General features: G+C 44.9%; 1 protein-coding gene across 5 annotated transcripts in view; it reads right to left on the bottom strand.

Moving 5' to 3' along the window:
* Positions 1 to 638: 638 nt before the first annotated feature.
* Positions 639 to 23,630, bottom strand: part of LOC124177873 — a 48,936-nt gene continuing 25,944 nt past the window's right edge. For all 5 annotated transcript variants that reach the window (XM_046560774.1, XM_046560771.1, XM_046560769.1 and 2 more), the window contains 2 exons: positions 5,888 to 6,040; positions 639 to 1,845 (listed from right to left, as the gene is read on the bottom strand). In XM_046560774.1, coding sequence (XP_046416730.1) covers positions 865 to 1,845; positions 5,888 to 6,040 — 1,134 coding nt within the window. In that variant the 3' untranslated portion in view covers positions 639 to 864. The remainder of the gene's footprint in view (positions 1,846 to 5,887; positions 6,041 to 23,630) is intronic.

Genomic DNA, 23,630 nt, shown 5'->3' with positions numbered 1-23,630 from the left:
TCCGGATCTCTCAACTTTTGCAGTTAGTGAACTGTGCGGACAAAAAGCTTTCGAAACCCATTCGAGTGTCTAAGATTTTTTCAGTGATATTCAAAACCTTGCTTGAGACGTTTGATAACTTACGTTCTACCCTAGATGCAAAGTAACGCAGATCATTCGTCGTAACTTTCTGTACGTGGAGAATATTTTCATTATAAACTAAAAACAGGAATACTACACTTGTGTCGACGATATCATTGAACGACGAACACCTATTAACCGGTTCCACTGCATTTTAATGCCCATCAACGTGTGAGAACGAGAAATTATCATATTACTACCATATCATTTCACGTGTTTCGAATTGCGTCACGACCAAGATGCGAATTGATGATAGTACCAAAAAACTGTGTCAAATGGGATTTGGGTTACTTCCTAGAGAGACAGATAGAATTGACAATGTAAATTAAGCGTACGGTAGAGAAACAATAGCTCCTCTTCTACGAAAGTTAAAAACTCCAGACTCAAGCCCTTATAGTTTTTCCTAATGATCGTGAACACGGATATAACAAATGCCACGGGAATTAAAACCTATACTTTTCGATAGGTACTAGAAAAGAGTTACAATTATTAACACTTCCTTGCGGTGTGAGATTTTGATAAGTAAATTAAAACTTGACACGTTTTGCATATAATTGTTACACTATACCAGATGCGAAATTCAACCTATGATGAAAGATACGATCGAGAAACTCGCTAAAGGGAGAAACCTTCTGTCCTGAAATTTACAAAGAAAAAAAGGAAACGATCCGAAGCAGGTACCGGAATACACTGATTCAGAACCTCTCCGTCGAATTAACCGTAGGGTGTGACTTGAAGGCAAACTCAGGAATGATTTTGGTTTATGATAGAAGGAATCGAGATCCCGGGATGCAGCATCGAGGATGCGAGTATGGAGGACGCCTGCGGCAGGGCGAGGGAGGAAGGGACAACGGCGGGTCTGAGCCTCTCGGTAAGAGCAAGCATCACCTGGCAGTGAAGATGTTGAATGGTGGCGAGGAGGTTGAGGTTGGTGTCAATGAGCCCGGCAGCCGGGGAGAACCTCTCCCTCTCCAGCGCTTCGGTGTCGACGTTATTCGCTACCTGAGCGTCGTCCTCGGCCGGTCCTTCGACCGTCTTCGAGGCGAGCTTGGTCTTCTCGGCGAGTAGCCTCTGCTGGTGCTTCAAGTAGGTGGTGGTGATGGGCAGGCTGTAGTCGATGGGGGTGTCCTTCGGGTCGATACTAGGACTCCAAGGTCGCGCCAAGGGCGCCGAGGGCGGCGGGGACGGCGTCCGACCCTCCGGAAGCATCCGCCGCCTCTTCGAGGACGCCGAGCTCCGGGAACTCGCTCTGTCGGACTCCGGGGTTCGCCGGGACTCGGCGAGGCTCTCCGTCGACGTGGTCGTGGTCGTGATCGTGGTAGCGGTGGGGAACCCGACGACCGGAGGATCCTTCTTGAGGAGGTTCGAGATACTCAGCGGATTGTACTTCTCCTCCTTGTCCTTGACGCCGGTCCTCCCAGCAGCGCTCGTATCCTGCTCCGGCTTGTCCTTCGGGTGCTTCGGGTGCCTGTAATTGAATAGACTTTTCCCTTCCGGGGCGTGGCTCGCTTCCCTGGGTCTTTGGCTCGTCTGGACCGGAGACGCTGATAGGGCGGTGGCGGGCGTCGGACTCGGTGGCGTCGCGGACGTCGCCAAGGGCGTCGTCTGCGACTGGGCGGAGAGATTTGTCGGGCTCGGCGTCCTGGGGCGTCGTTGGCACTCCGTACATCCGAGGAGAAATCTGGTCACAGCTTCGCGGGGCAGAAACGCGTAAGTTTCGGTGATCTGAAACAAGAAGAGAACGGAGGCGACCCTCGTAAACAGTCCTTCGTATTCGCTCAGCGGCGATCGACCGCGACCTTAATGCTAGATAAAGACGAGATGACGCGGAGGATAGCCACGGTTGTCCGGCCTTCGATCCGCGAAAAAAAACCACTCGAACCGACAGCCTTTTAACCATTCCGACCGCTCATCCGCTGATTCGACTATTTCGATCATGTAAGTGATCGTGAAAGAAATAAATAAAAAAATGCGTATATGAGATGTTTCCGCGAAGAACTGACTTGCTACCGTGCATACAGCGTCGTGAGAAAGACGCTGCAGCATCTTTGATCCGTCACGTTCTTGAAATTTCTTAACCGCATGAAAACCCGCCCCCGTTATTATACACGCGTGTTACGAAACCACGGGGAAAAAATCACTTTGATGTCTCTCTCCACCTCGCAGTTATTTTCCCCGTAGGCTGCAGCGTTCTTTACCGTTTGGTAGGAAACATTTTTTTCAGGGGTACGTGAGAGCTCCCGCATAACTTGATCAGAGGACGAGAAAAGATAAGACCGAAGACCCTTGGAGCCCTGGAAACCGACGGTGTACGCCTCTCGCTGTATTCGCAAGACTCGCGCATTTCTGAAATGTGTTTACCGTGTCTTCTCTTGCCGCGGTAAAACTCGCGACAATAGATTCGGTTAGGAGTTTCCTCCGGGAGACCGAGACGGACGTACGTACCTACAACCTGCCGGTCGCTCAGCCAAGCTCCCCGGAATGAGATACCATTCAGGAATCGAATCCCGGTGTAACGGAGTCTACATTCGATCTACGTCGTAACCTTATACCGTGCGTACGGAAGCTCTGCACATTCCGCAGGGGAGAATTTTACGACTCGCGAAGAGCAATGTTACAGTGAAATATCCGAGCTCTGAATTCTTCCAACTTGGCAGCGCGGCGGTTCTCCCACTGATAAATTCAACTTTTCCTCTGAATTTCATGGTACTTTTAGGATGGTTGTCGTAACACTTCTGCTATGTTCAAAGTCGCTGCGCTGTAAACGGCGTATGCAAAAAGATTTCCATCAGTTTTCGAACCTACGAAATTGGTGTGGATTTTTTCTTTGATCATTTGTCGCGATATACTGAATTTTCAAAATTCAAATTCTCCAATTTTGACCATATCCAATTACGAGTTTTACGACGTGAGAATCGAGTAACTTTAAGCTCAATTGATTATTTCTATACGATTCTTTATGCATAGTTTCCTTGCAACCGTCTAAAATACCTCTTCTATATCCAAAAGCACAGAATTTTCTGATCCAATTTTATCGACATCGTACACACTTGCAAACAAGAAAGAGCTCTCTTCTGTTAATTAAGAAATTTTTTCACGTCACGACCTTCGTTTCACCTTTTAGCACAAAATTAAGAGGTTTAGAAAATCTGAGAAGATCATGAAATTTCGGCCGATCCTCAACCTCAGCGTTCTCCATCAATTTCGAATCGAACAAACCTATTTCTGTCGCCGGATGACGCAGAATGTTCAAAAAACCAAAGAATACTAATAATACCGTAAAAACAAAGTCATACGACGAGAGAGAATGTTACATAATTACATGTGGGTAAATTGTGTTCGATTTGAGAGTCACGAGTGTCGTTATTTCCTGGACCAATCGTCGGTACAAGTTACTACAGTCAGCGAATATGCATATAATTGGTAACCGGTTCGTACCGACAGATTCAAAGTGTGCGTACGTGTAGTTGAACGTGAGAGTTGGTTCCAACGAGTAAAAAGTTAGCGTATCGATAACTTGGAGAACTTGTTCCGTACCTGAATAGCGTAATGCTCGTACGGCAATGGCACCTCCGAATCACGTTTGACGACAACTCCATTCGAGCGGTACAAGACAGATAACGCGGCTGCAAGTTCAACGTCCAAGTTTACGCAGCCGGCTTGTCTCCGGAGGGATTGAAGATCGGAAATCGAGAATAATCGAGTGTACGTTACGGGGATTGAGAAGTCTCCTGCGGGGGCGACGAGAAGGAAAGGATAGAAAGAGAGAGAATCTCGAAGCAAAATAGTTTCACAGCTTCGTCGTTCAAGTGTGCGAGCGTGTAAGCGGGCGCAATGCAACAAGTGTCCTCAGGTTTTGAATCACAAGCAGATCGCGGCCCGCGAGCAAGAGAAAGAGAGAGAGAGAGAGGACGGGAGGGAGGGAGATAGAGAGAGAGAGGAGGAGGATAAAGAAAGAGACAGACACATCGCCCACATTAGAGGGCGCGATATAGAGAGGGAAAGGAAAACGACCGCTTGAGAGAGACGGACGGATGCTGCGATTGGTGGAAAGGAGAGAGACGAGAATGTTTGCGTGAATCTACCGTTGCTCGAATACGCTTTACACGAACGTACCTACGTACAACTTCCGTAAAATGAGAAATGCACCGTCGCTCGACGTATATCGACGCTTCAAGGACTGCTCGGTGTTCAATGCATGAATGGCTTGATACACCGATTCACCGTCTCTCGCAAGTTCTCCTTCGGGAGTCTGTAAATATCTGCGGAACGTCTGCGACTGCGGCACGAATATACTTAGGTACGTGTAAACTTCTCCGAAGTATATTATATATTAGCGATGATTCGGGAGTTTGCTTGTGGGGAAACTTCTGGTGAGTTTTTGATGAGTGTAATGCTTACTTTTTCAGTAATAGTCTCGACCCTGCTTCCGTTAGGATAGGTCAGGAGTCTCATACAGCTTTCACTTGAAATAAAAACTTGTATGGAAATAATTTTAAAGCTACTGATACGTGAATTGGCAAATAGTTGAAACGCGTGCGATCAAATTAGACGAAAACTGTTCCCAGAAATAAACCTACTAGAATCTCTCCCTTGAAAGTGGCTAAATATACCTCACCGAAGACTCTAAGGCCTAACTATTTGTTTTACTTCTGTAAAACAAGTTAGAAAAGTCTCTGCATTTTCTCATCCTACGTATAGAATATCTTGTTTTGTTACGATGCTGAAGTTCATAACGTTATAGCGTAGTGAAACAGTGAAAACCCAGTCACTCTTTTACGACTTTTGAATTAGTTCTCGCGGGCTGCGAGTGTGTAGGATAAGTGAGCTTTGATTTATTGGACGTTTTACAATTCAGAAGTTTTAGAATAGTGATGAAATAAAAATATTTAGTTAACTTCATGATACAAACTTCACTTCGTATTTCCTAGCACCGAGATAACAAAGAGAATGAAACTTTTGCTGCGAAATCTGTTAACGCCGGATGGAATATCTTTGTAGAAAGAAAGGAACCATACTCGCGGAAATGCCCGACATACCGTGCATGGAAAAAAATGTTGAAACAATTCGAATGCAGAAAAATTTAGAGCAAGATACATCTGTTGGCCTACTCGGCACGTATCAATTATTTGAAACTCCGTCTAGCCGATAATCGTTCTAAGCGTCCTGCCTGCTACCGAGAATATGCACCCATCAAAATTCCAAGGTATGCTTTTCATCCTTGTACAACGTGAAAAAAATTCCAAATCGTGCAACTAATAACAGACCAAGTTTCACGAATTTTTAACTCAAGGATGAAATGTTGAATTGTAAGAAAGAAAAGAGTGATTTGAAACAGTATAGCATTGAACGAAATTGTTGCTGGATTCCCCGTAAATTACAACGTACAACTCTTCTTTTTTCGACAGTCGATATGAATCTTTCAGGCAATAACAAGTCTCGGTATAATATGGAAGCCTTTTGTTAACTCGGTCTTAGGAACGTTCGATCCTACAAATGAAGCAAACCGCAAGCTTCAAAATGGCGAGAAAATCATTTCCAAGCCGCTATACAATACTCGTATAATCACGATGTATGAGCTGGTTAAGTATAAGGTACGCGTATACTGGTAAATTCATTCCATTGATTGAGTTACCGTACGGACTGTTGCGACCTACGCAAGTTTTACAACGTATAGAGCTTCCACGTCCTAGAATAGGTATAAAGATCCAGCAGCCTACGCGCAAGCGACGGTCGAATGTGTCTGTAACGAGGGAAAAGGACTCACCGTCCGGTACGTGCGCTTTTGGCCGGCATGTTTTCCAGGGCGACCCTCCAGGTCGACGTGCACTGCGTGAATGATGTCGAAGAAATTCTCGACGATCGCTACCTTCTTGTAAACTCGTCCAGGCGGTACCGTACCTTCAGCCCCATTCAAGGCCTGCGAATCAAAGAAAATAATACATCGTTAAACAAGTTCGTATCATCTTAGTTTTCACCAGAATGTACAGTTGTAAAATTGATAAGAATATTTCCACCGAGAGAGCAACGCTAGGAAAGTTACGAGGACACGAACCGAAAATTTCAATTCCCGGGCTGTTTTTCGCGGGATATTTGAATGGTAATACGTATCATATAATGTAAGTACCGTGATCGGCGATACCGCAACGATACCGTACCGACATCAAGCGGCTACCTCGCGAATCAAAACGCGAAGCCGCGCTCCGTAGAGAAGCTCGCGGTACAGAAGCGCCGGCGACGTTAAGCTCGGGTACTAAACTAGGGGTTGGGTTTCCTGCTTTACCGACAGACCGTCGCGTACCGTCAGCAACGTCAACACCCGTTGAGCAATGGAGCTGATTTCGGGTGGTTGAAACTTCCCGAGAAAAGCCGGTACGTAAGTAATACAGGAATCTTCCGAACCCCGTTCGGAGGGCGAAAAAGCTTCAATTATTATTGCAGACAGAGTGTTTGTCACCATGTGTGGAATTTTTTTTCTGTTTTTTTTTTTGTTTTTTTTTGCAACGTCAAAACAGACGCTCGTAAGAGTTCGAGTGGTCAGGCTGACGGTTGAGACGTGACGTGATTCTTCATTAGTACGATACGGGAACTCGAAAGGGGCTCGAATAGGTGCGATTAAAAAAGTTTATAATTTCAACCGCATAGCTCACGGCCCTGCTGCAGGTGACATCCTTCATGTCCGACCTTGTCCAACCGACGATGAATACGATTGGTTGAGAAATGAAAACGCACGAGCGAACAATAGTGTGACGTAAATGGTTTAAAAATAGCCGACTGTACTTCAAGCACTCGACTGGCAATGACGTTCGAGATAACAACAGCTTAACAAAATCCATTCGAATTAATGAAAATCCGTTTTCCCTCTCTATCAATCCCTCTCGTTCTGACCCTTCGCACAAAAGGGATGCGGAGATGTAAATTTTCCACACCGTTGGCCCGATTTGTAAGCGCAAACAGGCTTTTGTACTTGTTTCTATTTTATACGATACGTAATACGTAATTCGCAACAATATGCAATATGCCACTTTGTAAGTTCACAATTGACAAGGTTTCACCTCATATTTTACGATTAAGGAAATAAACAGCCGTTTATATAATTAGTCTTTTAGATAAGTCTGCACACATTTTGAAGACTCACAAATGGTACAAAATTTTTAATCTCAATTTTTTCCCATACGTCAAATTGGGTCAATTTCATAGTAAACGAGTGTCTTCGTACACACTTCGAACTTTACGGGTTCAATTTGGAACGAAAGGGCACAAAGAGCTAAAACTTTTTCTCTTTTGATTATCATGACCATCGCTTTAAAAACGTAATTAATCTCATACTTGATTATGAGGAGCCAACTTGTCAGTAAATTTTAGGCGGAAGTAATTACTGACGTAAAACTTAAAGGAGAGTTCACGAAGATAAATTTCTAGCCGTCTCCGTTTTGTGAATATTAACTCGAAGAACAAATTGTTTTTCCATAATACCAGCTTGACATGAATCGATTCTAAAAAATAGTTTTAAAGGAAAAGTATTCAACACAATATGTAGTCCAGTTTAATAACACGAACGGAGCTCTGAACGAAAAATCCTCTGCACGCTCTGACCAAAACTCGATACACAAATAACTTTACTGTTTTTAGTGTCGAAATGAAACTACAGTGATGAACGTCGTACCAAACTGCACTGCATTACTAGTTAAAAAAATCAAATCGAAAGAATTTTCTATGTTTGACCAGCTTTTCCATAACTGAAATGCTGATTTTCTCCCGACTGTTCCATGTTTGTTACAAATATCGTACGTGAATCCCGAATAATACAAATTTTTGGATCTTTGGAAAGTTTTCAAGATTTCTCTTTCCTTTGTCTTCGCGTGACGTATCGCAGTGCAGATTACAGTGTTTCTCCGTAGGTTTTAGCAAACTCCATGATATATCCCATTCTTCGTACCTAAAACCGCGAAAAACAAAATTCACGACGTACAGTTAAGGTTCCGCAATGATGCGACCGTAAACCATAATACAATTATCCAAACACCTAACCGGTTACGAATTTACACAAGGAAACGCGCATGTACGTCTACATCTGGAACAGTCTCAATCTCTTCACAGCAATTATCCACGTCATATTACACGCCTGTAAAATAACAGCAAGGGCCCTTCAGCCAAGCCGTTTACATAGATGCTCGCGTATCCTTTGGTGCCTGTACACAGTCCGCATACATGCAACACGGACGATATAACGAGTACAGGGTGCAGCAGTGCACCGCATAGAGGTACCGTATCGATGCAAGGTGCGAATAGGAAATCAAGAGAGGTAGGTAAATTGTTGGAAACAACTTCGCAAACTCGACTCGGTAGTTGTTCAATTGCGCCTGCGCGTATATATTGTATTTCAGTAAAACACCTGTTGAAGGGTGGAACTTTAACTCGTGGAGACCGCGATTCGGTTAGAGAGCGAAGTGGGATGGGGTGAAGGGGGCGAAGGGGGGGGGGGGGGGGGGGGTGAAGGGGAGTTGTGGTCAGACCAGCCGACAAAGCCGCGCTCCGTCTGGAGCGTAGATCGCGGTCGGTGCTTTTCTGCCGTGGTGTGCCAAAGCGGCAATCTGCGGATGTATAAGTATGTACATAGGACGAGTCGCGGCTCGACTCGCGTCTAGCGTTACGCAACGATCAGTGACCGTGCGCGAAGGCTAAAAGGCTGCAAACTCGAGGATCGGAGGCGGCGGCGCGGCGGCGTGAATTGCGCAACGAAGCCAACAACGACGTCGCGAGTCACGGGACAATTTCGCTACGCGTCCGCGAAAAAATAGGGAGGGGAAAAAGGAGAAAAAATTATCATCGATCAGTCCTCGAGTACGTCGCACCTCTTTACACCCACACGATGACGCTCGGCTTAACATCGCGTGCCGCGCCGGCTGTTCGAGAGATCGAATCTAGATACGTATTATACCACAGCCGCTGGTATTCCGGGGACGCCGACGTCGCGACGGATTCCCGGCTCTATCGGTTGCCCGCGATTTTTCACGCTTGGACGCGTCGGCGTGTGTTTATCATCCCGTCGACGTCTCTCGACGTCACGCGACGCGGTTTCAGGATTTAAGGAACCTGCGACGGCGTCGCGTCACGTGGCCCAGGCCTATTCGTTGTAAGAAAAAAATAGTACCCGGGTGGCTGCAAGATTCTGACAATCTCGTTAAAGGATTGTCTGAAATTGCGGTAGACTCTGTGTTACGCGCAGCACCGACAAACTCGAAGTTTGCAAATTAAACAACTTTTAGATTATTTTTAATTTGTGTGCAAAACATTGCTGCCTCTTTTTAACGTTTCGTTACGTTGACGTCACTAATTTCAGCCTCACACGTCTCGCTACCGGGTCACCCGAACAATATGCGATGTTCACAGGCGGGCCCGTCGACGCTATGGGAATACCTATTAGAGTATTCTTGCGTCACTGGCTGAGACACGTTCCGCGGAGAATACGTGCCACGTGATTCCTTTCTTGGTGTAGATGGAAGACGCGCAGTTTCGCGTTACGTGGGTCGACAGATTCTGGATACAACGGACCCGTGAAAAGAGGCCTGTGGAAATAACCGGCAAACTTCCATACGATCCGAGTATTCCTTGTGTTTTTTTATCTCACCTTCGTGGCAAAAATATTCTTTCCTGATTTTGTGGATGACAGAGTTTTGCATGGAAAATAAATGCAATTTTTATAAGTGTATAAAACAGAGAAACTGTACAAAATAATCAGATCTCATTCGCTCAATTTCGTCAAAACTAATAATTATAATAAATCTTACAAGCAATTGAATTTGACAGATTTAGCAAATCGTTCGTCATGCAAAAACTCAATTCACAGAAAACAGGAAGACGATTTGCAAGCACTGGACATTCAAAGAATGTTAAATTTACTCTGTTGTGATTCTCTGCCGTCTCCACATTAAATATAATAATATAATATTCGATCGATCTTTTCTGACATTATACATTCGTGAAGTTTGAAAATAAACATTTACACAAGATATGCGTTATTCCCTGATTTTCAAAACGAACATATTTCCTTGACTTTTTCTGACCAACGAATTTCCCCTGCGAACAAGTTTTTCTTATACAGAAGCATCGTTTCCGTCGATTTCATTCATGAGTAATGGGAATTCCAACCTAACAATTATAACACAGTCCTGATAACAAGATTCTAAAAAGCAGGATACAACGCCAAATACTCATACAGCGGCATAAGCAACGGTGATACAAGAAAGGGAAAGTCGATCAATACCGCTGCAGGAAAAGCGGAAACAAATCGATAAAATTAAACTTTTAAAGATCTGGTATGAGACTGAATTTTATTCAGGACATAGTAATTAATTAATTAATTTCAAATAAATGTTTCCTCCAAAATTAACGCTGCGAATCGAGATCCTAACAATTTGAATTCGATTAACAACACGTTCCGGTTGTCTGTAATACAAACAAACCCCGTCAATACCGTGTGAATAAATCCTCGTGACTACGTCACCTCGATAATTGGCCAAATCCTGTTTTTCCCCTCTCTACATGAACAGTTTGCAGAACAAGAAGAGTTGAAAAAAAAAAAAAACTTTACCAAACTTAGGTACCTACTTATTAACGTGAGAAATTGAAATTCAGTATAAAGTCTACAGCCTCCCGACTCGTCCCGTTTTCACTGCAAATAAAAATTAACAATTATACGATATGGAGATTGTTAAGCACAATATCCTGAATGCATTGCTCGATGAAAACCATACGGCGACACCCGGTATACGCGAGGCTTAGTGGCCGCGACCTCTCGTCGGCAAACGGGCCGTCAAAGCTGCGCACCGCGCTGGCAAGTGAAACGGGGGCGTCGCGACGGGCAGAAAGGTAAGGGGGGAAGTGTCGGCCTTTCCACGGAGGTGTCCCCGAACGCCTCGACGTCGTACCGGGTGGCCGCAGACGCCGTGAAACTCCAAATGCGGAACCAGTTTCCGGAGGGGGAAACGCAGAGTTCGCAGCTACGTCTAGTCGAGGAAATCAGACGTTTAACCGTTGGAAATCGAAATTCGAATCAGGGGATTGTGAATTACTGAAAAACTTTTCAAGTTACCGGGAATGAATCGAGATGGGTGACTGAAATCATTGGAAATCCTTGCGAGTCACTTGAAATAACGTGACGGCCGTCAGGAAATCGTTAAACAAACGTTGGAACTTCATGTAAGTCTTGCGGAAAATTCGGAATGGTTAAAACTCGTTAAAATTTAATTTTTTCCCATTTTATCATGTGATTTCGTTGATTTCCAATAATTCTGGCCATTCTTGAAAATAACTGAAAATCTTTCAGGATACTTAAAAGTCGTTGGAAATCAGTTAGAATCAATGATAATAAATCGAAATCATTCATTTAATTTCCAAGTAAATGATTCCGCAGATACGATTGATCACAACTGCCGTTTTCACATAAATTTTCGCAATTTCTCTTTGTCAAATCACGTACCGCTGCGGGGGATCAAAATATTCGGAACCTAATAAATTTTGCAGCACGAAAAAAAAAAAACGGATGCGAATAGAATCTACATATCAAGCTGAAGGTAGCAGCCAAACCCTTAAAACTTTTTGAAATTGGAAAAATGCAGTTCACTTTTATCTTCATATTTCTATACAAGTATTGAGGGTTCAAGGTGTTTCACAAACTTTTGATTTCCGGAATTTACTGCCTTGTTCGAATGACCATTAGAACCTTTGACGTCTAATTCTGGTTCCTAGCTTCAGCCTCGTGGGCTACACTTGTATGGTTTGTTCAAAATCCCGAGACTGACTCTCGGGTTTATTACAGATATTGTTGCAAAACGAAGAATGGATCCAGCCGAAGATTATTTATAACGGTAACTTGATACCGCAAGCAGTAACGTAACAACTTGAGCCCAATTATCTACATAGATTTAATAATTGCTACGGTAAGATGACGGTGCTTGGGTTACAATATTCACCTGGGAGTCGAACCGAAATTAAGATAAAAAGTCAAGTTTAAAAAAAACAGAGGCAACGACGACAGGCTACGGGCAGTTCGTTCTTATACCGCAGGAACTAAAGAAGAAGCCGTGCACGGCGGCCTTCTTAAGCCCAGCTGCATTGTTCGCAAATTCCTCACGTTAAGTGGAAGCGAGTTCCACAGCTTGCGACGAAAGAGAGAGAGAGAGAGGGAGTGTGAGAGAGAAGGGATAGAAGAGAATAGAGGATTATAATTGAAGGTCTGGGAGGCGATTCCACACGAAGAATTGTTCATCGGGATATCGCAGGAATTTTCAAATCACGTTCGCAAACCGAATACAATTTCGCAATTTATAACGATTTTTTTCCCCCAAATCGTCAATCATACGAAAAACTCAAGATCATAGAAATGAAAACTTGCATTATTTCGAAATAACAATTTCTACCTTAACCTTATTTTCAAATGTACATGGTATTTTACTAAAATTGTCAACATCCTATCCATACTGATAAAAACAACATCTTCCAATCGTGAGAAATGATTCTGGATATTCTCACATATTTGTGGATACGGAATCCACTTTAAAGTCGTAAAAATCAACATCTACATTTTCCTAGTTTAGATCTTTGAAATTGAATTGTATAAAATAAATGTTTTTCGCCGACTTTAAACTCACGTTATAAAAAAAGGCAAAAGAAAGAAAATCGACGACCTTGGGATTTGTTTAAATAAAATTCGTACTCTGCGTCGGGTTTCATCTCTAATTATTACCTATTGAGATACACGCGACAACCGTTACGTCAAAGACCGTTTTTTCCACGAACTAAGATTGGTAATTCGAAGGATTCCACTCGCGTCCCTACCTATGAATACCATTTCGAAAATCCCTGCTTATTTTCGCAAAAAATTATATATTACACCTCGCCTGCGCGACAGTCACGCAAGTATCGCATTTGAAAATCGGCGATGATTGGGCGGGGCTCGTCTTATACGTCTGAAACTATACTTGATCGATGACGTGACGATGCGATGCGGGGGCGTCGCGGTATCAACGGACGCGTAAGAGGCACACCTGTAAAAATCTGCGGTTTAACAAAATGAAAACCAAGCGTCGTCGTTATTTTGTACGCAGCTGTTCGCCCGCAGGTTGAAGGTACCGAAAATTCCCCCGTTGCTGATTCTGGCCGACTCGCCATCACCGCTGTACAAACGTCGAGATATACGTCGACGACGGTGCAGCGGGCATTCAGGCGTTTGCCTTCCGTCGACGAGTCGACTCGTCTAAATAGCGCGACACCGACGTCGTCGTATCTCATCCTGCACGGCTCCGGATCTTCGTCGAGGCGGCGAAGTCATAGGCAGCGTAGTTGTGTACAAGAACGGTGGCGGGGGGCGGGAAGGCCGCTTATCGATTCGTTGTTAGGCGTCGATCGGCCCGCGCCCTGCAACCGACAAGCCGACGGAGGCAGATATGTCAGTGTGTATGTGTGTGTGTGTGTGTGCGAAGGGGAAAATTACAGAGCCATCGCGACCGAGGCGCAAACTGAGATCCGCTTCCTTACTGAATCGCTATTCTCATTCCAAATCCAGGGTCTCTTGCAGAGCAATCATACAGATTTTGCATACGTGAAAACTGGACCTTTGTAAGAAACTTCTGTGATCAGTAAAATTTCGCCAATAATAAATATGAAAATGGGGTATTCCACGTTGAATCCAATGGCCGGTTTCCCTGACGAATTTTAATCTGATTGCCCTTTCACAGTCAAAGTACGTATTGAAATGATGAACTTTGAATTTTTTCAGATTTTTTCGACAGATGATTTCTTCACAACTCATCCAATAAATTGATTTCGGCAATGTTTTGATTTTTCGCGCCTACATAGCTTGAAACCTGGACGACATATGAAAAAACTTCCTTCGCAAAAATTTTAGATTCGCTTGTGAACTTCTCCAGAGTATTTTTTCGGATTTTTCATACCCCGTTTCAGTATAGCTTTGATACAATATACGCGCAAATTATTCGTAACTGAAAAGTGCCCCAATCGAATGGGCTATAATTTACACACAGCGTGCCTTCTTCAAGGCGAAAGGTTGTCTAAAATCTTCATAGTGAGCGGTGCAGTGGTTCGGAAGATATATCAACAGCAAATATTCACACAGTGGCGAGAATTCGGTTCAAAGTTCGCGGCGCTGCAAGTTATTTGCTCACCCTACGCGTGGCGCTGCTGCGCACTCGAGCCCGATCTTCAATTGTTGCGCGTGTTGTTTATAACAGTTGACGGCTTTTTCTTGAGGAGTTCACTTCAGTCTATCATTTATTACGATTTGTGACACGATATGTGCGTTCCGTACCGCAGGACAAGGTTTTGAAGCATATTCATCCAAGGTAAGAATTCAACAATATGTTGCGTATCGTAATACCGATTGTATAACTTTCACCGTTCATATCGTGAGATATTCGAACATTTCTGAGATAGCACCCAGCCTTAGTCACGTACAATGATCATCTAACAAAAGAAGCCACGCTTTAATCCTTTGGCGATAAGGGAAATTTCTACGATTCTACAAATTAAATCTGTCACGATGCATTCCGCCGTTTATTTACCCGTCTAATTTTCACTTGCTGAAAGTTTTCACCCAACTATACAATATAGGAGGTCTAATGCGCCACTTCATTATTCGATTAGGTCGGCAGCAACTTAATCTGATTACCCTTTCACACAGGCAAAGTAGATATTGAAAGGACGAACTTTGAATCTTTTCGGATATTTTCGACACATGATTTCTTCACGACAACTCATTTAATAAATTGATTTGAACAATGTTTTAATTTTTCGCGCCTACATAGCTTAAAATCTGGACGACATTGAAAAAATTTTAAGTTCGCTTGTGAACTTCTCGAGAGTATTTTTTCGGATTTTTCATACCCCGTTTTAGTATAGCTTTGATACAATATGCGCGCAAATTATTCGTAACTGAAAAGTGCCCCAATCGAATGGGCTACAATTTATACACAGCGTGCCTTATTCAATGCGAAGGGTTGTCTGAAAACTTCATCGTGGGCGGTGCAGTGGTTCGGAAGATATATCAACAGCAAATATTCACACAGTGGCGAGAATTCGGTTCAAAGTTCGCGGCGCGGCGAGCTATTCGCTCACCCTACGCGTGGCGCTGCTGTGCACTCGAGCCCGATCTTCAATTGTTGCGCGTGTTGTTTATAACAGTTGACGGCTTTTTCTTGAGGAGTTCACTTCAGTCTATCATTTATTACGATTTGTGACACGATATGTGCGTTCCGTACTGCTGGACAATATTTTTGAAGCATATTCATCCAAGGTAAGAATTCAATAATGTGTTGCCTATCGTAATACCGATTGTGTAACTTTCACCGTTCATATCGCTGCATTTTAGTACGTATGGATGAGAAATTTCACAGTTCCATGTGGACTGTTACTTGTAACTTTTGAACTACTTTTCCGCTCACTACGAAACTTATAAACAATCTTTGGTATTGAAATACTACAGTATCGAAATCTTTGCGACTTTATCCAAATAATTGGATCTACTACTACAGGAATTATCATAGTTTCATTCTGGATGGCTACTCTAACAATAATATCACAACATTGTCACAACCAACAGCCATCTCTGCAGCTATCTCTATACAAACTCAATTTTATCTCTACAATTATAACGTCTAAATAATGATATATACACAATTACACATCTATGTGATTATCAGCATAAAGTAAAAGACGGTTAAAAAGACATCGAAAGGTTTCGACGGACAATTAGGAAGTGGATGAAAATCGAGACAAAATTTTTCTCAACCATCGGCCAATGTATAGAATCAGATAAACGAAGTTCTTTAGTTGCAGCTAATTAACGTGACGAACAACTACGCGAGATATCGCTGATTATACTTAAATTACAATTTCCTAGAGTACATCAAAGAATAAAAAAAAGTGTAGAAATCTTTACTAGGCAGGATAAAGTCCTTCGAATTCCCCCAATCGACGCGACGCTGCACACCCGTTCAGTTCGTTTTCACGCTACATGCGACGCGGGCGTAACTTTCGTTCGCCGGGACCAAACGGAGTCAGACAGGCCACCCAGTAGCCATTTAGATAAACGACCGGCCTCCGTTGAGTGCTGCGGTACACCAGCCGGCCGGCCGAGACTCGAGAGCGAGGAGTTGCGGCTAGCGGCGTGGTGGAGTGGGCCAGAAAAGGCGAGGGAGACAGAGAGAGGGAGGGAGAGAGAGAGAGAGAGAGAGAGAGAGAGAGAGAGAGAGAGAAAGAAAGAGGGAGAGGGAGCGAGTGAGAGATAAGGACCGTGTTTGGTCTTTAGCGACGGAACAAAGAGGCTTAAGACTCGGGTACGGATCATCCCCGGAGGATCGATTTGTTTAGACTTTCCTTGTATATTAGTTTAGGGCCCCGGCACGTAACGCACTTGTTTATTTTTACCCTGCACCGCGGCCATCCGTCCTCGATGTGAATAATACCAATGAGATGGGTTGCCGATGATCGCCAGTGATTCGAAAATCGTTTTTCAGCCCATGGTCAGGGAGCGCTTGTTTTCTAGATTGCGATGAAATCCGGTGGACGTAGATTCCGAATCGAAACGCCGACGAATGGAAGGCTGAAGTTTGTAACGTTGATATGTAACAGTGCTCGTTTAAGAAAGATCGTTATCTCGCAATACCTAACAATTTTGAAATCATCGAATTTGTGTGCTTTTTTTACTAATCTTACAAATTTGAAATTCGCGGGGAATTTCGTTCAGCTTTCTTTAGTGACATCGAGGAAATGAAGAGTGTAAAAACATCTGCATAAAAACTTTACGAATTTACTCTCTTATCGTTATCTAATTGAGAATTCATGATCAACGTTGAAAAACTGAAGAATTGACAATGAAAATGGCGACTGAAAAATGAAATATATGAAATAAAGAACAGTTATTACTGTTACAGTACAGTTATTAATATATTTCAAGAAATTGTTGAAAAATCACTGGATGTCGAATAACTACGACCAGAAATCTCTGAACTGAGGTCCAAGTGAAATGCAGTCCGTAAGCAATCATAAGCCGTGGCCTAACCTCACAGCCAGCTTCGTTTGTTTATGCGATGTTATTTGAATCAACAATTTTATCGATCCAAGATTCCAATGTTTATTGTTTAAAGCCTTCTCGCGGCAAGTTATAGATACATAGACGGGATACCGTCGGACATATCGATTTCTTTTCTCGAGGAGCCAATAAAATGGGCCTCAAAGTGATCGGCAACAACTGAAGTCGATTATAACCCTCCGCAGGAGAGACGGTTGCGACAGTTTTTTGCATCAATTTCTCGCCTTTTTCTTTTCCTTCTGCACCTTCACCATTTCTTCTTCTCTCCCTCCTGGATTTCCACTTTTTACTACGTTTCCTTTCACCGAAAAGTGAGGTCAGACTCTTAAAGTGTCCCGCGCAACGAAATACACGGTGAATCAAAAGACTTGAGATCCAAATTGCCTCGATATTTGGTACTATTTGGAATTGCGCTTTCGCAGAGTGAATACGGTTCTCATAACAGAGCTAGATCCGTTTATTGTTTCAGAAGCGTTAACTAAAACTTTCAAATTACTTTTCGTGACTGCCCTGTTTTCTAGAAAACGAAATTCGTGTTTTATCGTTTTTGACAGAAGAACTTCGGCTCGATCAGTTTTACGATCTTCAAAATAAATTCTTCATGTAAGACTGCACAGTGATCAATTGTCAAGATTATTGAAACATTGGTCAAATACAGAGTACTAACTGCTCTTTAGAATACATTTCGACTGATTAAAACCCGAAATTAAGAATCTAAAAACCTGATAAACAACCCTAGGAATATAAAATCCTCTCGTTTACCGAAGACCTAAAGAAAAAAAAAGTTGTCAGTCTCGAGTTTTCCACTCTGGCCGACATATTTTTCCAATAACGCGAGCGTGCCTTATTTTCATCCAGCGTGAGTAATTCGATCGCCACTCTGGCATAAGGCAAAGGCGCTCGATGCATCATTTCGTTGCAAGTATTTCGTCCGTTATCCGCGACGAATACGATTTCGATGTCGAGTGAGGCGCGTATCCTCGAGCCCGGAAGCCCGGGTCTCAAGTGATGCGCCGCGGACGAGCGCGAGGCCCAAACTGAATAAATTATCATCGGCGCGCATCCCGCTCTCCTGTATCCCCGCCATCGTCTCGGCGTGACCGGGCTGCCGCAGAAGATTCATATCTGACTCGACTAGTCCGTTCACGGGCGGCTTCGTCGCCTTGAGTCCCGTACGGGACACTCACGGCCTGCGGCGAGGCGGCGAACCGACTCGAGTCGACTCGAGCCGAAGCGGGCCGGGACAGCCGGCGTCGAGTGGGACAATAATTGTCCCGGCGTCATTACACCTTTGACAAGACTTCGGCATCCGGCTCGTCGGCGGTGGGACGGCAGGGAGGCAGAGGGAGCGAGAGAATCTCTCGGAGAGATTCCACGCATGGCGCGGTCGGTCTCCGAGGGAGGAACGGGGGGGAGGGAGAGGGAGAGGGAGAGCTCAGCCGGTGCCAAGCCTCGTTGGTTCCTCGGAAGGCAGCTGGCGGTCGGACGATCACCGCGGGCTTCGGGTTCTGCCTGGATATGCGTATATACATATACGGATGGTATCGCACCACCACGGTATATATGCCTATGCATGATCGCGGGGGTTGGAAGGAGCAGAGATAGTCGCGACGCGACGCCGACCCCCTGTTACAACCGACGAGGAGCTTCGAATTTCCGGGGGATAAAATATCCGTGGGCGACGACGTTGGTCGGAGTGGTGGGCTTTCTCGGAAAAAGGAAGGTCGCACGGACTCTGGGTTGCTACATGCGCCGCGAAGCGTCGGCTGTGCTTCGGCGGTACGTGCTGCGTATATCCGGCCGGCATGCTGTGCAGTCTCGCGATTCTACCTCACATTCCTCGAGGATCGATTTGCGGAGTTTTATCAAAGAATTGACGAGCTTGATATACATTCTTACTCTCTCATTCTATTTTAGCATTCCTTTTGAACAACGTTTAGTTACTTTCCACCAAGGACACCGGAAGTTTATAAAGCAGGAAGAGGGATCTGAAAAATATTCCTAACGAAGGACGGTTCTTGCACAGCATTAGGACTTCCGCTTTGTTCTCGGATGAAAACTTGGTCTGCTTATAACGGTTATGCATGCATCTTTTGCATCTGCTACGCTCGTTTACTGTTCTTTACGTCTATCTCAGGAACGTAGAATTTAGTGAAATTAATTATAGTCATTAATATTCTGGTGTGAAAGGTTTTGTATTAAGTGAAATTCGAACACTCAGTTTACGTGGGCATGAGGCATGTTTCGCGTATAACGTCTACTTGCATCGTCTTTTGCAAAGATCGTCCGTCTCAAAAACATGACAAAGTGTGACAGAGGGAGAAAGAGGTTTAGCCGATGTCTGAAAAATTAGAATTGACACAAAAACAGACCCACGAGTGATTCATTTTCCGGCATCATGTATGAAAAAATTACATTTGATCGATATCTTAGCCAATTCGATGGTTTTCCTTATAAAATTTGAAAAAGTCACGTGTAGTATGAAATTTTTAAATCGCAAACTCGTCTGAAAATTAACCTAGAAACAGTTACTTCATACCGTGTTCGATTCTCGTCACATACCGAGTCGATTTTCGCGAAAGGGTTAGAAATTTCACATCGACCGAGCGAATCGTGGCCTCCAGGACGCGCATACCTCTGCATATTTAGCCAGGTGCCACACACTGCGCGAGGACCGCGACTCCGAGTCCTTCGAAGGTTTTGAGATGACGCTGGTGCATCTTGCCTGCTCACCCTCAGGCTCAAAGAAGTTTCTGTTACGTAGCGCGTCTCGGGTTTCCACCCGCCGTTGATGGCAGGTCACAGTCAGCCTGCAGGGGAAAAAGGGGATGGAAAGGGGCCTCCGTCGTTCGGCATGCTCGACTACCCTAGTCGGTGTACAGGCACGTCAGATTTCAGTTTACTTGACGCAACGCCGGTGACGCAGACGGTGGACGTGGAAAACTGGGTACTTTCGTCGCAGACTTTATTATAATCACTTAGCTAGGCTGAAGTCGAATTTGAATGTGCAGTTTGATTCTCCTCAGATGGTGATGACATTCGTAAAATTGACGGAGTCAAGGCGTGTCGTGAGCTGTAATCCTGTTTTCTCACATCAGTTAGTTTTTCCGATGTGTTTATTGGGGTGGATGGTGGGTGTGGCGGAAAAACTTTACAAACAACGAAACGACATCTGGAAGTCTAGTAGACGACTTTCTCTTTCTGACTCATTTTAACGTTTCCCTGTTCTGAATTTAATATTTACATACGATAGTCGATGGTATCCGCAGCCTGCAGGATAGAGGCTTATCGATAACGATTAATGCACGTAACATAATATAAAATAACCACTGCATAGTCTCCGAAAAATATCCTGTTATTATCTCCCTTGATCATAGCGTGAGTTATACACACGTATAAATATCTCACATAAGTAATTAACTTTGAAAGAAAGAATTCTTGGGTGTGACGGTCAATTGCCAAAAATATTAATACTTTATCAAAAAGTTTCGGTCGGAGCATGACCGACCATCCTTGGTTGAACTTAACGCGCAGATGGAAGTAAAAAATATCAAAGATACAGATGAAGTAAGAGATAACCAATAACGGACCGTTTTCGAGCTCTCCAATCTGAGCGAGTGTGCAGAATTTCGTCACGGTCAGAAAGTCTCACCAGATCGCGGAGAGAAGGAAAGAGCGACAAACTACGGTGACACTCGTCGTCGGCCGGAGCCAAGGCGAGCCGGGTTTGTCTCGGGACCGACAGGGCGTCGATCGAAAGGAGGGAAAGGCCGGGAACATTAGCACGAGGTGCTTATTGTGAGGTGTCGGCGTTGCACGGCCATGCGGATGCGGGCCATTCGGGAGGCGACGCAGAGGGCGCAGAGCGCGTTTTCCGGGGTCTGATGGTCCCGCCGGTGAGTCAAGCAGGATTGGTGAATACGTCGGCGGCTCGTCGCGCGGCGGGAGTCTGCAGGAGGATTTCCATTGATCCCAGAGGTCGGCGGGGGCCCGAGGACAATGAAGCGGCAGCCGTTGTTCGCGTTCCATGAACCACCGCTGCACGTGGCTGTCCCGAATCAGGATTTCCCCGCGTATCGATCGACGGGGGTGATGAAAAGAGATCAAAAACGAGGGGGAGAATTAGGGAAAGGAGGCGCGAGGCGTGAGGCGTGAGGCGTGAGGCGCGAGGCGTGAGCGCCCGCGATTTCGGATCTCTCTGGGTGGGCTCGCGTACATTCTCGACGTAGTCGGCCGGGAGTGAAAAAGCAGGGACCAGAAAGCGGCGCCGATAGCCTACCTCGACGCAGCGAATTTGCCATCTCTTCGTCGAATTAGACTTTCTTCTTCGTTTCCGTCACCGCGGTACCGTAGACGCCGACTCTCGGTGCTCGTTACCGTTATCTCAGCGTGTCGCCTCGCCTGCCGGGTGTTCCGCTAGTCGCAGACACACACACCATCATTATTATTATTAACCGAGAGACAAGCGCGTTGGTGGCGGCGTCGCGGTTGCTCTCCTCGCTTCCAGAGGCTCTCGGTCCGCGCGGGTCGTTGTATACGGAGCGTCGAAAGGCGCGCGCATGCCTTTTAGATCTAAAAACGGAGGCGGACCTAAACTTTCAGCCGTAATTGAAGGGTCGCGAGGCTCCCGCGGCCGCTCCGACCGGCTGAAATATAGCCGCGGCAGCAACCCGACGGCTCTGATCTCTGTGTGCGCGGTCACACAGACGCGACGCCGCCGACCCGGTATCGGAGGGACGGAGACGGCGCGCCGCGAGCGAGACGGAAGAAGGCGAGCCAGCGAGCCGGCTGAGAGAGCCGCGTTCACCGCAAATCCACAAGTGAAACGGAGGCCGACGCTCGCGTCGTTACGGATCCGAGAGAGACGCGGATAGCGCGACGTAATGGGCCGTAGGTGCGAGGTTTGCGTGTAATTGGATTCATCCCCTCGCTACACGCTGGTACTCTCAGTTTCGCTCCCTCTTTGCCTCTTCGCTTCTCTCTTTTGCGTTCGACGGTGGCGCTGCGACCCGGTCGCTCCGTTCTCACTTTCCCCCCCTCTCTCTCTCTCACTCTTTGGCTATCTCTTCCTTTTTCACTGCTGAAAATTAACCGAGTACAAGTACGGACGCGAAACAGAGAGAGTTGGAGAGGGAGAGAGAGAGAGATAGAGCGAGAGGGATAAATAGGAGTCAAGAGATGCAGCGCCCGCACGGCTTCCGCGAGTTTCGTAATCGCGGAGCATTTCAAAGCCGCCGACTGTGTTCAAAGAGAGCGTGTCTAGGTTTACAACGCTGCGTCATCCTAGACTGAGAGGCGAGGGTACGAAATCAGGCTTTTTAAAGACCGTTATTTTCGAATCTTAGCAACTTTTCGTACAGAACTTCCAACCAGTGCCCGCTACTTACGTTTCACGATTTTGCAATTCTCATCGGAAATAAAATCCTGTCTTACAATTGATAACGTTCAGGGTAAATGTATGGTAAGGTGATCTGAATTAATCACAAAGTAAATTAAATCTAAAGCAGAAACGCCATTGCAACGGCAAAACCGAAATTTCACACATGTAATACATACGGCAGTTACGCAAACTTAAAATAACGCAAACGATGTAAAAACTGCATTCCAAATCACAGATTTTATCATCGGGTCTTCCAACTTCTCTAAATTCACCGTAACGTTACCTCTCGATATTCCAATTTTCAGAAATTTCGGACCAGAAATCCGCAGAGGCAAACTGGCGTAGAAACGATATAGCCTGCATCCACCGATTCCGGAAGAACAGGAAATTACTAATCAACGACAGATTTTCTACTTTCTCGCCTCTCGGCTACAGGGTGAGTCACTTTTTCATAACCAAGGGTAACGACAAACGCGAGATTCAGATGATGGATCGTCGAATCGTTTCTCAATAATACAACGGAACATACATACTTTACAGTATCAAAAGAATTGGTTACATACCAAAATTCTAGGGGCTATTCTAAGGGGTGGCATGCATACATGGTTTTCACCAAAAAATTGAGGTTATTCTTAAAAACTTTACGTACGAACTGAAACTACGGATATGTGGTAATTATGTAACGTCGTTAAGATCCCGAAAAATCTTTTTGCATCGCGTAGCGATCGCACGTCATTATTTCAGAACAAAAAGTCCGAAGACACATTCACACACTACCTAAGATCAAGTCCCACAGAGTCACAACTCAATATTTCACAGGATATTCAAGAAGTTGAGAATATTAAAAAAATGGTCATTTCCATAACGATGTGGAAACCTTGTCCACCGTTCGATTTCGGCTAATCATTCCGTCCGGGCAAATTCGACGCACCCGAACGTGGTAAAACACATACACCCACATCCATAATTCACAAATAAAGCAATAAGCGGCGTCGCGACGCACAGTGTCGTCACGTAGCC

Source organism: Neodiprion fabricii, chromosome 3 (assembly GCF_021155785.1).
Source record: "Neodiprion fabricii isolate iyNeoFabr1 chromosome 3, iyNeoFabr1.1, whole genome shotgun sequence".
Classification (NCBI taxonomy): domain Eukaryota; kingdom Metazoa; phylum Arthropoda; class Insecta; order Hymenoptera; family Diprionidae; genus Neodiprion; species Neodiprion fabricii.
Note: the sequence above shows the minus strand (reverse complement) of the source record. Positions and strands in the feature narration are given on the sequence as shown.